General features: G+C 37.9%; 1 protein-coding gene across 1 annotated transcript in view; it reads left to right on the top strand.

Moving 5' to 3' along the window:
- Positions 1–1231: 1231 nt before the first annotated feature.
- Positions 1232–17500, top strand: part of LOC144969122 (uncharacterized) — a 21994-nt gene continuing 5725 nt past the window's right edge. The window contains exons 1-5 of the mRNA XM_078908200.1: positions 1232–2030; positions 3169–3292; positions 5498–5636; positions 8421–8589; positions 11022–11192. Of these exons, the coding sequence (XP_078764326.1) occupies positions 1810–2030; positions 3169–3292; positions 5498–5636; positions 8421–8589; positions 11022–11192 (824 nt within the window). The 5' untranslated portion in view covers positions 1232–1809. The remainder of the gene's footprint in view (positions 2031–3168; positions 3293–5497; positions 5637–8420; positions 8590–11021; positions 11193–17500) is intronic.

Below are 17500 nucleotides of genomic sequence, written 5' to 3'. Positions count from 1 at the left end.
CTCTCTCCTCTCTCTCTCTCTTTCTCTCTCTCTCTCTTTCTCTCTCTCTCTCTTTCTCTCTCTCTCTCTTTCCTCTTCTCTCTCTTCTCTCTTCTCTCTCTCTCTCTCTCTCTCTCTCTCTCTCTCTCTCTTTCTTTCGCTCTCTCCCTCTCCCTCCCCCCCCCCCCCTCTCTCTCTCTCTTCACTCAAAAGTGGTAACATTATGCAATAATATCAGGTTAGAGTTCGACCGATACCCCGCCATTTTTAAGGGGTTGAGAATGAAAGCTATCAATTGAAATGCCGTTGTAAACTGATAAAATGACTCTAATTTCATTTTGATTAGAAAACTTTTTCTTCTTATAGACGCCTATCGATAGTTTGCAGTTTAAATGATCTCAACTTGTTATAAAACCCTAAATTTGAGATTCCTTTGTTTGACTTGTTCAACGTCTCATGATTAAGATTGTTCGACAAATATATTGAATTAAATTAATATTTTATGACTTATATTTTGAAGGCGGTTTGTAGGTGCACGTTGAATGGATCATATTTAACCTAAATAGACGTGGCCTTGTGTGCTGCTGTACTATGAAAAAACATGTTTTTGAAATTTTGGCCAGAAAACTCTTCCTTCAAAAAGAGTTCGATTAAAATGACCCTCATCTTGTCAAGAATTCTCAAACCTCGGACTTCCAAAACCCTCATCTTGTTAAAAGACAAACAAACTTGGACGTCCCAGGTTTGAAAGTTTTTGAAAAGATGAGGGTCATTTTAATAGATCGATATTTGAAGGACAAGTTTTGTTTTTGGGTTGTTTTTTTTTTGCCAAAAATTCATAAACGTTTTTTTTTTTTTTAAAAAGACAGAGCACGGCAGTATAAAAAGAGTTTCACTCATAGATTTCCGTTCCACTTCACCAACGCTATACGTTACGTTTTGATAGCATGATATAATCTGCCTTATATGACAAAATGTTTTAATAAGGTGGGGGCTTTTTTCTTTGCTGTATATTTTTAAAACTTCAAATATCGACGAATTTGGATACTTATCAACATATCAACAATTCTTTAAATTGAGAGTTCTTAAAGAATTTTAGTCAAGTTGAATGCCATCTGAATTAATCGTTATTTGAATAATTTAAATTTTTTTAAAGAATAAAGAATAAGCATTTTCTTTTAGTTTTCAGCATTGCATATTGTTGCCGACGTTCATTTGTGCTAATATTTTACACGTCGATTGCAACAAAGTCAAAGCGTCTCCGGTTGCAGTGTAGTATTGGACATATTTTTGTTGTTGTTGCCAGCAAGAATCATAATTTCTAAACAAACATGGCATTTTGTTTATTACAAACTTATATTTCATGATGGACATGAATGGTCCGCAACTTGTCAAAACAAACAGACAAATAAAAAATAAATTCTACATTTTTAGTTGATGTTTAATCAAGGAATTCGTTTAATTCTATGCGTTTAATTTAAGGTTAATGATTTCGTGACAGGTGGTGTGAGATCGTACTATAATTTTATCGATATAATACGAGGTTAAAGTATTCTAACCAAAATGATAAAACTAAATTAAACATTTTATCAATGCATACCAGAGCAGAGCTGAGGTACGTTCTTAGTTCTTACATAATCATTTCATCAAGAGACATCAAGCGGTTAGCGTTACAAACGCCATCGTTAGCGTTACAAACGCCATCGTGTTACAACGGTTTGTGATTATTTTGCCAGCCAAAAACTTGGAGACAAAACTTGGAGTAAATCACGATTTGCGATTAGAATTAAAACAATCCGATTTTGCTGACGTGTATTTCAAATATTGATCATGATTTCGCCGAAAAATGAAGAAAATAAATGTGACAATAATAAAATCAATAGTATTCATTTGATGGAAAAGATTAAAACTACCAAAAACAAGAACGATGAATTTGAACAACTGGTTAAAATGATAATTCAAAGATTTATTCGAGGATTTTGTTCTGGCGTCGCCATTCGTGTTGGATATGTTTTCATTAAAGCACTTCTGAAGAAGTCGTTGAAAAATGGGTATGTTTATTTGGTAAATAATTCCAATATTCTCCATATTTCCATCCAGTTCCTTTTCCCCCCCCCCCCCCCCCCCTCTAAATATTGACTTGGAAGTGAGACTTTCCTTAATTTCACCTGCAGCGAGACTTCCCTTCAATTTCGCGCTACCGTTTCCTTTCTCCTATTATTTGCCAGTTTCTTTGATACCTCATAGTCCTATTCCTTTTCGTCTTTCACCATCTTCCATTCTCATCATTTCTTGTCCGTTTCTTACTCTATCCACCTCCCCTCAGTCAATATTTATTCAACTCCTCCCCTTCCTCCTCCTCTCCCTCCGCCTCCTCTTCTTCCTGCTCCTCGTCCTTTTCCTACTCCTCCCCTTGCTCCTCCTCTTCCTCCTCATCTTCTTCCTCCTCCTCTTCTTCTTACTGATCCTCCTCCTCCTTTTTTCTACTCCTCCCCTTCCTCCTCCTCCTCTCCCTCCGCCTCCTCATCCCCTTCCTCCTCCTCCTCATCTTCCTCCTCCTCCTCCTCCTTTTTCTACTCCACCTCTTCCTCTTCCGCCTTCTCCTTTCCCATCCTCGTCCTCCTCCTCCTCATCTCCCTCCGCCTCCTCCTCCCCCTCCTCCTCCTCCTCCTCATCTTCCTCCTCCGCCTCCTCCTCCTCCTCCTCCTCCTCCTCCTCTTCCTCCCTGATCGTCCTTCAAATATTGATCGATTAAAAGAACTCTCATAGTGCAATTATAATAAAAGGACGCCTCTTCAATAGAAAATTAGTTCCTATGTGCACAATGGAAGAATAAAAGAATGAAGATTATGAAGCGCATTAACTCTCTTCTTCCCATCCATGTTCAGGAGTTTCCCCAAAACTCCACACCCAACTAACACAAAAATATTTTTTTATCACTCAATTACAATTGCAGTAAGATTTTGCGATAAATAATTTCTTTTGCAAAACATGCTCTACAACATACTGGCCATTTTCTTTAAATTTTATGATGCACAAGAACAAGAACTTGAACAAGAAAAATATTGGTTGTATCGTAACGAATGTGACGATTTTCCTATAGTTGGTAAGGAGAGGGTTAAACACGATGGATGTACAGAAAGACAAAATATAAATGCGCACTTATCTATTTTTTTATTTTAAATACAGATTCTACAAGGCATGGGCAGCCATCAGGACCAAATCTACCCTTCAGATTGCCGCTTTCCTGGGCCTATTTCCAAGCCTTTATCGAGCTTCTCTACATTACATCAAGAAAGCACGAAATATTGAGGTGAGGACGTGAGCACTGAGCAATAACAAACGTAAGTTGTAGCAAAAGGTTCTAAAATAGAAGATCCTCATTGCGCACTTCGTTTGTGTGTTTTTTTTTCTCTACCAACTGAGCGCTGGTTTATTATACATCGTACAGTTCAAAGAACTGCAGTAATATTCAAATAGGTCGTAGATGACACTTATAACGAACACGCATAAAACGAACTAAGGGAAATATTGAATGCTTGTCTGCGCCTTATTCATTCCATTTTTTATTTCAATAAAACAAAGAACTACTGAAAAAGAAAAATAATTGATTTATGTAGCTATTTTATTTGCATTGGCTCTATTCTATATATACCTTCTTAACTGAAATAGTGTTTGTCTGATGTGCATCAATCGATGCCAGTCCATTATAAGTGTCTACTTTAGTAAAGTAAAACATCGTCATCGCCACCATTATCATCATCGTCATCGTCATCGTCATCATTATCATCATCATCATCATCATCATCATCATCATCATCATCATCATCATCATCATCATCATCACCATCTTCATCATCATCGTCATTAATATCATCTTCATCATCATCATTATCATCATCATCGTCATTATCATCATCATCATCATCATTATCATCATCATCATCATTATCATCATCATCATCAACAACATCATCAACATCATCTTCTGTCCGCTATAAAATAGATTACAAAATTGCTTTATTAGTTTTCAAATGCCTTAACAATTTAGCACATTTTTATCTTTCTGAACTCATAAACTTTACCGACACCACTTTATTATCTGTACCAAAAAGTAAGTTAAAATCTCTTGGTGTTCGCTCTTTAATACATTATGGTCCTAAACTCTGAAATACCCAATCGCAAGCCATTAGTAGAGTAATTGAGAACCTCTCGAACTTCAAATCTGCTTTAAAAACCCACTTGTTCAAATTTCATTTTACACCATGCTGACTGTTATGTTTGTAAACTATTATGTAAGTAATGTGTATTTTGTTTCAATATTCCATTTTAACTACACGTGTTCGTAACGTAATTCATTATTCGAGTATATCTGTTGAGCGCTTTGAGATGCTTCGTTCATTGAAAGTGCTCAAAAAGTGTCATTTATCATTATCATTATCATTATCATTATCATCATCTCATCATTATTACCGTCCTCGTCGTCATCAAATGCCTAAACTGTTTGAGACATCAGCGATCGTGTCCACCCCCACTTCTCCACCCTCTTCTATATCGCCCCGCCAGCGAACCGCGGCCGTGCCGGTTGTCATCTTGAAACAAGATCGAACAATTTTGAGCTTAGTGACCGCTTTAAGTGTCAATTATCGCAAAAAATCTGGCTATGAATCATTTATTCTTGTGTAAGGAAATTTACACATATTTTCCCATACTATTAGAGTGTGAATCAGTGCCCATTGGCAGCAACGGATATTGATGCAGTGCTGGTATAAAAGAATTTAATAGGAAAAAAATAGTAATGTATATATGATACCTTCTAACATGCTTGTGGGAATTAATGAAGTACAGCGAGGGGGGGGGGGGGGGGGGCGGGGCTGGGTTTGGTCGATCCTTGAGAAATGCGTTAAAGGATATATTTATATTTATCTGTTTATTTATCCGTATCACGATTACAAATTAATGGAACAACTTATCAAACAAGATAAACAGTTAATTTGTCTCCAGAATCATTTCCATTTAGAGTTGCGTTTTCCTTTAAGAGTTAATCATTAGTGTAGATAAACAAAATTTTTTGAGCAATGGGCAGACACGCCACGCCATGTCCATTCAAACATAATATTGAATTGGTTTAGATTGCTAGCAAAAGCATGCTGATAATGTAGAAACGTGAGTGGAGCAGGCATTTACTTGACTTATGTTGATAACAACAAGAAATGAAGTGAGTAGGAAAGTGCCAGATGACACTAGAGAGTAAAAAAAAATTTCGCGGCGGCGATGGGGGTTCGAACCCGCGACCTTACTTGTACGACGACTCTGTCTGGCCGGGAAGAGCGTGACTCTACCGTATGAGCTATCCGTAGAGTCACGCTCTCCCCGGCCAGGCGGAGTTGTCGTACCAGTAAGGTCGCGGGTTCAAACACCCATCACCGCCGCGAAAAAAAAAATTCTCTATTGTCTTCTGGCACTTTCCTACTCACTTCATTTCTTGCTGATAATGTACATTGTTTTTGTATAACAGGATGGTTGGAATTATCTACTATCTGGCGCCATCGCTGGGCTCAGCATACTTTCTCTTGACAAGAGCAATAGGGAGACCATCACATTCCTCTCCCTAACTAGAGCAATAGGTGCTGGGCTTCCAGCCTTGGTGGAAAAAGGTATGTGCATCTTCAATGCTAATAAAAAATGTAGTAAGTATCGTCGTCCTCGTCAACATCATCATCATCATCATCACCATCATCATCATCGTCGTCATCATCATCATCATCATCCTCGCCATTAACAATATTGCCTTCATCATTATTACCACTACCACCATTTTCATGATCAATTTTCTCTTCTATATTCATCTTTCTCCTGTTAGTTCTTATTTCCCATTTCCATCTCATCGTAATCATTCATTACTTGGATTGCTACAACCAGTGCATTTGACAGACACACCTATGATCCCAATAGTTCAGTAATCCTCACAAGTCACTGATCCCGGTCCAATCCAGTTTGTTTTCTGAACACTGTCCACCTAGATTTGATCAGGAAGTTGAAATTTAAGTCTCGCCGAAAAAGAACTTTGCAATAGACAAGCGTTTATCAAAATAATTACTACTGTCCTTTAACCTTTTATAATCCACGATAAACTTAGGCCTATATCTTTTAAATGACTACTGAACATACATTTAAAAGTCAACGCCTGTCACTTTAACAGTTGCATACTCATGTCTATATCTACCAACTATGGAATTATGTTGAATAATGGATTTAAAAAAAAATAAGTCAAATTAACTGCCTATATTGAGAAAACAGCAAAATGTTAATTTTTCACTTCTAATTCATCATGTCAGTCGGCTTGAACCACTCAGAGAGGAAGTGGAGTGGACCACTGGCAAACACCCTAAAGGAAGAAAATGACTCCATTTTATGCCGAAATTATCATGGACAGTGGAGAAGTGGACATAAATGTGTATCCCATCCTATGCACGAAAATATCATAATCATCATCATTGCCTTTTTCACCCTGGGTCAGGGTATAGGCCACAGACAAACAGTTTCCATCCTTCTTTATCCTGAGCTAACTTTTTAATCTCATTCCAGGTCTTACCACTTCTCTGTATATCAGCTTCTTTAATTCTTCTCCATGTTCCTCGTGGCCATCCCCTAGATCTTCTGCCCTGAGGGTCCCAGTCCAATACTTTCTTTGTTATAGTGGATAGAATAAAAAAATGAAGAAGTATGGAAAAGAACACAGCAGAAACCAGTGGGAGAGGAAATAGGAAGAAGACGATGGAAGTGGATTGGACACACGCTTAGAAAGAACGAAAATATGGAGAACAGAAAAGGGAAAAGTTCTCAAACAACAGGACAATTGTTCTACCCTACCATGCCCCAAAATAATCTTGAAAATAATCCTGAAAAGGCGTGAAGGAAAATTAGATGAAGAAGTAAGCCAAACACAAGCCGCTTTCAGACCAAACAGAGGGCCCAAACCAAATATTCAATCTAAGAATGCTAGTGGAAAATACAGAGAGACCAATATGAACATGCATATGTGTTTCGTCGAATACTCTAAATCTGTTGAAGGTGTCATTTACTTCAAATTGATAGAAACATTGAAGGATCTAAATTGTCTTTAAAAATTTATCAACCTGATCTTCAATTTATGAAAAGAACAATAAATGACAGCAGTGAAACTAGAACTTGTAAAAAGTGAGTGGTTTCTTATTTGGAGATGTGTAAGACAAGGCTACATACTATCACCATCAATATTTAGCATGTACAAAATGGCAATCATGAGAGGAACAGAATGATGATGGCATTCAGATCCAGGGTACAGAGATGTAAGAACTGCTCTATGCAGATGACACTGTTATGATGACCTAACCTTCGGACGGACTCAGTAACTTGATAAATTCGATACAGAAACACAAAGAAGACAGGTGACTGCCCCTCAATGCGAAGAAAACCATAATCATGAACCTGAAAAAAAAGCCCTCATTCAATATTATATATCGACGGAGAACAACTGGAGAATGTTGAAAACTTTACTTATCTTGGCTCAAGAATAGAGGCAGATGGAAAGTCCGATTTAGATATACGAGAATAGAGGCAGATTGGCAAGTGTGTCTACCAAACTAATTGCCATGTCGATCTGAAATGTCATAGAAACCTGCATTTTCCCCATAGCAACATCCGGCTGTGCACAATGGACAATAACAAAGACAGATAAAAAGAGGATATATATATATATATATATATATATATATATATATATATATATATATTTGAGATGTAGTGCTAGAGACGGTTCTAAAGACTCCCGTTGTTATCCAAATTATCGAACATATACGTTTGGAGAAAATAAGCATTAAAGTCTACCAGCTCAAATCAGCCATCAAGAAGTCGGAGCTGTCATACTATTGCCAGGCTTCATTAGAGAAGCTTTTAATGGATGGTGATTGCGAGTGCAAGCGGAGAGGAGAGAACTATGGGGAGACAACCACAGGGACAGGAAGCCTGGCATTGTTTGAAAACCAGAAAGGACTTCCATCGGACTGTTTGGGAGTCTACGTCCAACAAGGATCCACCTTACAGAAGAAGAAGAAGAAGAAGAAGAATTAATCATTTTGATCAGAGTCCTTTCGAAGATTACGATCTGGTTAATCCCCATAATTTTGTAGTAACCGATGAAAGAAGCGCGACACATACTATAGAGATCATATTTTTTACTATCAAATGAAAGTAAGTTAAACCACAAATTCATATCACACGATGTTTAACATATAATCTTTTTCCGTTCAACTTTGAATAGCACGGATCCCGCTTTAAAACAACGATTGTGACAATGATAGAAATCACCTCTTTCGAATGACGACCCTCTTATTCTTATAGCGATCTAGATATTGTCAGGTCACATTTAACAATATATTTTTTTTCATATTGTTTTACAGGTCATCTTCCCAATGTTCGTCACATAGACTTTTTAGTATATTCAATTGGATGTGGTATTATACTGTTCTCTGCACTTCTGCGACCGGACTATCTCTCCCCTGGATACTACCAAACTATTGTCAAATGGTCTCGTAACTTTACAGAAGAAATAGCGAATAATCATTTCAGGTTAGTCAATAGACTTGTATTGAAAAAGTCATGGTCTCGTAACTTTACAGATGAAATAGCCAATAATCATTTCAGGTTAGTCAATAGATTTGTATTGAAAAAGTCATGGTCTCGTAACTTTACGGATGAAATAGCGAATAATCATTTCAGGTTAGTCAATAGACTTGTATTGAAAAAGTCATGGTCTCGTAACTTTACAGATGAAATAGCGAATAATCATTTCAGGTTAGTCAATAGACTTGAATTGAAAAAGTCATGGTCTCGTAACTTTACGGATGAAATAGCCAATAATCATTTCACTTTAGTCAATAGATTTGTATTGAAATAGTCATGGTCTCGTAACATTACAGATGAAATAGCCAATAATCATTTCAGGTTAGTCAATAGACTTGTATTGAAAAAGTCATGGTCTCGTAACATTACAGATGAAATAGCAAATAATCATTTCAGGTTAGTCAATAGATTTGAATTGAAAAAGTCATGGTCTCGTAACTTTACAGATGAAATAGCCAATAATCATTTCAGGTTAGTCAATAGATTTGTATTGAAAAAGTCATGGTCTCGTAACTTTACGGATGAAATAGCCAATAATCATTTCAGGTTAGTCAATAGATTTGAATTGAAAAAGTCATGGTCTCGTAACTTTACAGATGAAATAGCCAATAATCATTTCAGGTTAGTCAATAGATTTGTATTGAAAAAGTCATGGTCTCGTAACTTTACAGAAGAAATAGCGAATAATCATTTCAGGTTAGTCAATAGATTTGTATTGAAAAAGTCATGGTCTCGTAACTTTACGGATGAAATAGCGAATAATCATTTCAGGTTAGTCAATAGACTTGTATTGAAAAAGTCATGGTCTCGTAACTTTACAGATGAAATAGCGAATAATCATTTCAGGTTAGTCAATAGACTTGAATTGAAAAAGTCATGGTCTCGTAACTTTACGGATGAAATAGCCAATAATCATTTCACTTTAGTCAATAGATTTGTATTGAAATAGTCATGGTCTCGTAACATTACAGATGAAATAGCCAATAATCATTTCAGGTTAGTCAATAGACTTGTATTGAAAAAGTCATGGTCTCGTAACATTACAGATGAAATAGCAAATAATCATTTCAGGTTAGTCAATAGATTTGAATTGAAAAAGTCATGGTCTCGTAACTTTACAGATGAAATAGCCAATAATCATTTCAGGTTAGTCAATAGATTTGTATTGAAAAAGTCATGGTCTCGTAACTTTACGGATGAAATAGCCAATAATCATTTCAGGTTAGTCAATAGATTTGAATTGAAAAAGTCATGGTCTCGTAACTTTACAGATGAAATAGCCAATAATCATTTCAGGTTAGTCAATAGATTTGTATTGAAAAAGTCATGGTCTCGTAACTTTACAGAAGAAATAGCGAATAATCATTTCAGGTTAGTCAATAGATTTGTATTGAAAAAGTCATGGTCTCGTAACTTTACGGATGAAATAGCGAATAATCATTTCAGGTTAGTCAATAGACTTGTATTGAAAAAGTCATGGTCTCGTAACTTTACAGATGAAATAGCCAATAATCATTTCAGGTTAGTCAATAGATTTGTATTGAAAAAGTCTAATGACTGGTCTTTACACTCTTGTTTGTAATTCTTTTTTTTCTAAATTTGAAAAGTGTCTGTTTTGCTTTTTAAAATTATTTCCTTTCACTGTCACTGATCTGAATGCACAGTTTTTCGCGGCTATGTGGTCTAGTGGTATGACACTCGCTTTCGGATCGGAAGGTCCTGGGTTCGAGCCTCGCTCTCGGCGCATAGTTGAGTCCTTGGAAAAGGCTCTTTACTCACTTTCTCTCACCGAACAATTGTAATATCGCCTAACGGGCGTTATGCTCCGTCCTACATGTTAAATGTTGCTGTTGACCAGGAACCCCTTGTAAAGCGCTTTGAGCACATTTATTGTATATTGCGCTATATAAAGCTCAATTATTTATTTCAATTATTTCATGGCTCCAGTCCACGTCCAGAATGATTTATTACAAAAATCATATACACGACTTAGCTCACCTGTAAATGTTTTTCCTAATATTTATGCGACCCTTTGTCTTAAAAGCAAGTAGTCCATCGGAGCCATAGGTCCATGGAGCCTTAGTTTATTCCGGTTTCTATAGCGTGAAACAGACAATAGCAATTGATTTCTATCCTTTGGATAGAATGATAGTCTATCGCAAAGTACATTCCACCAGATCTAACAGACCCAGCTACCCAATCACAGCTGGGTGGATAGAGGGATGAAAAAAAATCACGACTGCACCCGGGATCGATATCTTGTCTTAACATGGCAGTCATGTTTCGTACATAACATTTTAGATTTTTGTTAAACTAAAAAACAAAACAAACAAACAAACAAACAAACAAAAACTGTGAAATTGTGTCTGAAATTCCAGGAACCCTGGCCCCAGGTTTGTCACGTGTCAAGAGGCAGGATTGCACAAGGAGTCTTGTATCAAATTCAACATCCTAGATATCAAAAGGGGAATCCCCACCATGTCCAGAATATTCTTCCCAGTTCATGTTTTGCCTATTCTCCTTTATAAGAGAAAAGCGTTCATGACGAGGTAAGGGAATATTGCCATCTTTTTCAGTCTCAGAATGGAAGCTGACTTATGTCAACATGATTTATTATCACTTGACGGAGTAACAAACGGTTATATAAAATTGTGATGATGATGATGATGATGATGATGATGATGATGATGATGATGATGATGATGACGAGGAGGAGGAGAAGGAGGAGGAGAAGGAGGAGGAGGAGGAGGAGGAAGAGGAGGAGGAGGAGGAGGAAGAAGAGGAGGAGGAGGAGGAGGATGACGACGATGATGATGAGACTGATGCTGGTGATGAGGAGGAGGAGAAGGCGGAGGAGGTGGAGGAGGAGGATGATGATGATGCAAAGTCCCATTTTTGAGAGTGGTTACCGAGCAAGATGGTGGTCGTTTATATTGATCGATATTTGAAGAACGAGTTTTCCGGTTAAATTATTTAACTACGAGCTTTTCTAGAGTTTGGTAGTTATCTGGTTAAAAATTATAAATACGTTAGGGTGACTCTTGATACTGAGTGGGGTTCCTGATCTCCCATAGTGAGCAGGGATACACTTACTGTCTTCTATCCCTCTGTTCGGCTATGTGGTCTTGTGGTATGACACTCGCTTTCGTATCTGAAGGTCCTGGGTTCGAGCCTCGCGCACCGTACATAGTTGAGTCCTTGGGAAAGGCTCTTTACTCACCGTACTCAGGTGTAAAATGAGTACCTGGCCGTTAACAGCTTTGTCTTTGTCCGAAAAATTGTAATATCACCTAACAGGCGTCACGTCCCGTCCTACATGTTAAATGTGGCTGTTGACCAGGGACCCCTTTGAAAAGAAGCGCTTTGAGCAGATTTAGTGGATATTGCGTTTTATAAAGTTCGATTTTTATTTATTTATTTTTTTATCTGATATTACTGGGTTTCTTGTCATTGCCCTGGGGATTGTGAGAGATTATGTTTTGTATTGTTTGGCGGATATTCTCTCGCTGGTGAGAACAGTTATTATGTTTAGATTTATGATGATATTTATTTTATCTTTGTTATATGTTTATGTTTTTTTTTATTATATGGGATTTGTAAATATTTGATGTTTTTCTCTAGGGACTGTGCTGGTCTGAGAACTTTGAAACGATCTCAAGCTAAGTATGAAGTAATATCTTCAACAAATAAGATAAATTGTTATGAGGGAATACATGTGTTGAATACAAAGTTAACGAATTTCCTACAAAAATGCGTTGGCTCTAACTCTTAATAATAAATGAACTCCATTTTAAAAACAATAACAATAGTAAAGTTCCTGGCAATGTTAATGGTCACGATTATGAGTAACTGGTTTTTGTGAGACTTAGAAGGAGAATTAAACATCATTTAAAAACAAAAAAATAGATAAATAAAAGGGAAATCCCAATCATCATCATAAACTATAAACTTTTGCCTCAATCTTTAATTATCTCCAAGCTAAAACGAATATATAGACATTATATATTATATATTGAAACAAAATGTTTTGACATTTAAAGTTATTCCACTTTCAACCATTTAAATAGAATGACTATTTAAATTGACATCTTTGCATTTAAGTCTGTCTGTGATATGACTTTATTAGGACATGCTAGCCGTCGCGAATACACATGGCAAGCGCCTCCATCGGTACTTAAGCACACAATCATCCGAACCTATGATCAGGGACTTATCACTAAGCCATCAGCTCTACCCGTTCCGCCTCACTTACAACTTTTACAAACGGACCGTTGTCCAGGGGACAAGTGGGTATATGATTAAATTTGGTCTTTTAACATTCCAAAGGGCCCGGAATAGGCATTGTATATGAAAAATATTATTATCATTAGAATGCATGCATATGGTGTACAATATCAACATATATATGTACTATCTGTACCTTATAACTTTCAAGTCTAAATAATCTGGGTTGCCACTTTGGCGTAAAATTCGTAAAATATTCTGGCAAGTTTACTGATAAACAAACACATGGTAATAATACTTGTCAACAGTAAAATAATTAATAACATATACGAACATTTCAAAATTAAATGTGATAATGAATACGATAAATGCTTAAAATACAGTCAACCTTGTGTAAACAATCTTAGGCCTAATTCATTTTATCTGTAAACGAGCTGGAGGTTTAATAATCCGACCAGCTCTCGAAACAACAACAGACTGAGTTCTCAGCGGCGACCTATCATCGCCACATTTAGTGGTAACAGATGTTTGTGAATGCTTCAATCTGTTATCACTGTCCTGCTTTGAGTTCTCATCAACTTTATCATCACATGAAGAAATATATTCTTCAACAGGATACTGTTTATTTTCCAATTCGAGAGCATGGACCCTCTGCACTGGTCGTACAAATATGCCATTAGCAGTTCTGATCTCAATAGTTCTGACACAACCATCTCGCCCGGTAAAAGACGAACAACTCGAGCTAAAGGCCATCGCAGCCTTGGACTGTTATCTTCTCTGAGTAAAACTAGAGAACCTATCTTAACCGGAGAACCCTTAGGTGAAGACCTGACAAGAGGCAGGTTTCGAATGTACTCCTTGTGCCAGAGATCCCAGAATTTATTTAATTGCCTTTTAATCTGTAACGAAGCTTCTCTTGCCATTGCTCCACAAACAATTGGCTCTTTTGCTTCCACCGCTGGCTTATGGCTATCATGACGCCCAAGCAGAAAATGAGCAGGTGACAATGCCTCATTGCACTCAGGGTCATCAGAGACATAAGTGAGGGGTCTGCCATTTATGCAAGACTCTATTTCGAACAAGACAGTTTCCAGCTCTACTCTACTCAAACTCCGGTTTCCAATTGTCTTTTTTAAAGATTGCTTTACTGAACGCACTCGTCTTTCCCAAACCCCACCTCTCCAAGGAGCTCTAGGAGCGTTAAATGACCATCTAGGACCGTCATCGGTATAACGATCAGCAATATGTCTTGCCGCCGCTTGAAATGTCTTCGCGTTGTCAGATAGTATTTTAGAGGGCATTCCTCGTCTCGCAACAAAACGTCTGAACGCGAGTAGAAAATCACTCAATGACAAACTCCACAAAGTTCAATGTGAACTGCTCTAACCACGCAACACGTAAAGAGTAAGATATAGAATTTCTTCCCTACAGCATCCACAGTGAATAAAGGACCTGCATAGTCAACACCAGTAATACTAAAGGGATCGGCACGAACCAGGCGCTCCTGGGGTAAGGGAGAAATTGATTGTGAACATTGTTGAGAATCGAATCGTTGACAACGAACGCACTTCCGCTTAACCCTTTTGTCAGAGACCTTAGACCTATTATCCAAAACTGATTTCTCAAAGATGCCATAACTTGTGACACTCCTGCATGTTTTAACGCTATGTGTTCTCTGCGCACTAATAACAAGGTCAAATGACACTTTGGCAGAATGATAGGAAACTTTTCATTCAAGGTAAGATCAGAAAATTGAAGCCGACCTCTCATCTTCAACAGTCCTTGTTTGTCAAGAAAGGGATTCATTTTATACAAGACCGACGTCCTTTTAACCTGCTTATTATTTTCAAGACACTCGATTTCTTCAGCGAAATGTAAACTTTGTATGTACAACAACAACTTCAATTTTGCAAACTCAAGTTCATCAACACACAACTTATGATGTGTCGTTTCCACAAATTTCTTCTTTCTTCTTGAATTATTTATGAATCGGAAAATCCAACCAATTATTCTAATAGACTTAGAGAAATCTCCCCACCGTGTAAAATCCAATACTGAATCAGCTTTAGCTGCGCACACTGTGACACTAGTGGTTGCTGATTCCTCACTTACCACATGGCTACCCTCACTGACTTCGTCCAGTTCATTATTAGGACCTTTGAGCCACGGTGGACCTTGAAACCACAACGGTTTGTTCAGAATTTCATCAGCTGACAACCCTCTGGTTAAACAATCGGCTGGGTTCTCTTTCCCTATACAATGATGCCATGACTCGGGTGCAGTAAGCTCTTGTATTTGAGCTACACGGTTGCACACAAACATTTTCCACCGAGTCGGCTCACTACGGATCCACTGCAGCACCACAGACGAATCAGTCCAACAAAAGTACTTCACACTGTCTGGGAGCTGTAAACTATTGACAACAGAGCGGAGAAGTTTAGCACCAACAACGGCTCCTAGCAATTCCAGTCTTGGAAGAGTGACAGGCTTTAAAGGACTAACTCTAGCCTTTGACAACAACAAAGAAATAGAGATTGAACCATCAACTTCAAGAACTTTCAAATAGATCACAGCACCATAACCCTTGAGAGAACTATCAACAAAAACAATGAAGTTCCACAGATTGTTTCTCTTTCCACGTGAGAGAAACAAAAACATCTTGGAATCGATATCTCTCGCAACCTAAGCAAATCTCCAGCCCATGCCAAAAATCGTTTTCTCAACTCGACCGCAACTTGCTCATCCCAATCAAGTCCCAACTTCCACACTTCTTGAATCAATATTTTGACAGACATGATAATAGGGGAGATAAGCCCAAGTGGATCAAATGTCTTGGCTATGCAACTCAAAGTCAACCGTTTTGTAACTAACACATCCTCTGGAACCAAGATTCCATCAAAGGTGAAAGTGTCTTCGACTGGACTCCAACGCATTCCGAGAACTTTGACAGAGTCATTTTCTAAGCTTTTGTCTTCGAAATGTCTATGAATATTTTCTGCAACTTCTGAACTATTGGAAGACCATTTGCATAACTTCATACCAGCTTCACTCATGACTTTTGAAGCTTCAGACATGAGATTTATAACCTCGTCCACACTGTCGCCTCCCGAGAGCCAATCATCGCAATACATGTTCTCAGACAATTCTTTGATGGCCTTGGTGGCTGGATACTGTGACAGGTGATGACGAATGGTGGCATTCAGGAGAAATGGACTGGCTTTGTTTCCAAACGGGACTCTTGTTATGCGCATAACGCGAACTATATTGTCAATCTGCCAGAAAACCGATGCACATCGCGATCTTCTGGTCTGACACTAATCTGGAGAAAAGCCTTCTCTATGTCGGAGCATAAGGCTACTTTATGTCTTCTAAATCGCATGAGCACATCGCTCAACAGAGGTAACAGGTTTGGGCCTGTTTCCATACAGTCATTTAAAGAGATTGTGTTTGGTCCGGAGGCAGAAGCATCAAATACAGGGCGTATCTTAGTTGAAAGGCTGGACATCTTAACAACTGGTCTATGAGGCAAATAGAATTTTGAATTTGTCATGTTCTGACCTTCATCCAAGGGCACCTCCTCAATGATGCTGTCTGCCTCCATTTTCCTAAAAACATCATCATATCCCTTTTTCAGTATTTTATCTCTTGATAACTTTCTCTCAAGATTATCAAGTCTCTGCCTAGCTTGAGACGCATTGCACTGCAATTGCGGCTTCTTTGATTTTACCCAAGGTAGAGCCACTTGATACCTATTGTCTACATACTCAATCCTTTTTGAAAACTCTTTCATAACTCTGGATTCATATGGTGCATTCTTGTCATGACAGCATTCTAAGTATTCAAGATCCCACAATTTTCTAAAGTCAGATTGTGGAATGTCTGTCAAGCAGAGCAGTTGTCTGCAGGAGTCGAGTTGTTTTGTTACTCGGGTTCGAATATGCACCAGAGAGGACCCATGGTCCTAAGACAGTTTCTTGGGCAACAAGCCCAGAAGGACTACGCACGCAAGAATCTGTCTTGATGAGTTTCCAATAATAATCCTGACCAATCAAGATATCAATGCTTACGTTTTTATCACAATGGATATCTTCTGAGAATGTACACTCTTGAAAGTGTGATAATACATCCATGGGAATTGCCGGCCTGAACATTGCCGCGCAAATGACCTTAACCTCTGTAAGTAATAAGGTTTCTTTCCTTCACAGGGCAAATCAAATCTCACAGCATAAACATTTCTCAATGCCTTTCTGAAGGTTTATCTGACTCAAAAGCAGACACATTCAAGCTTTCTCTGCCATAAAAGGAAGGTTTTATTCTTTTGACAGCTCTGCTCGAGATGAAACTTCTATCTGATCCACTGTCGAACAAAACTGTCAAAGAGACACCCTTCATATTAATCTTCATTGTTTGTAACACAGTGTTTTTGTTTGTAAGTTTGCTTCGACAAAAGGTAACATTGATACATTCGGAATTTTCAGTTTGAGCAAAACTGGAGTTAAAATTTGTATTGCCCGATTCTGTTTTCATTTGCCCGTTACTACAAAACCTCTCATTGTGTTTATGGCCACAAATTTTACATTTTGAGTAGCACCTTTTCGCAACATGACCCTTTGTGAAGCAAACCCAACAAAGA

Source organism: Berghia stephanieae, chromosome 3, assembly GCF_034508935.2.
Source record: "Berghia stephanieae isolate SIO BIC M18660-M18661 chromosome 3, UCSD_Bste_1.3, whole genome shotgun sequence".
Lineage (NCBI taxonomy): Eukaryota > Metazoa > Mollusca > Gastropoda > Nudibranchia > Aeolidiidae > Berghia > Berghia stephanieae.
This window is presented reverse-complemented; position numbering and strand designations above follow the sequence as displayed.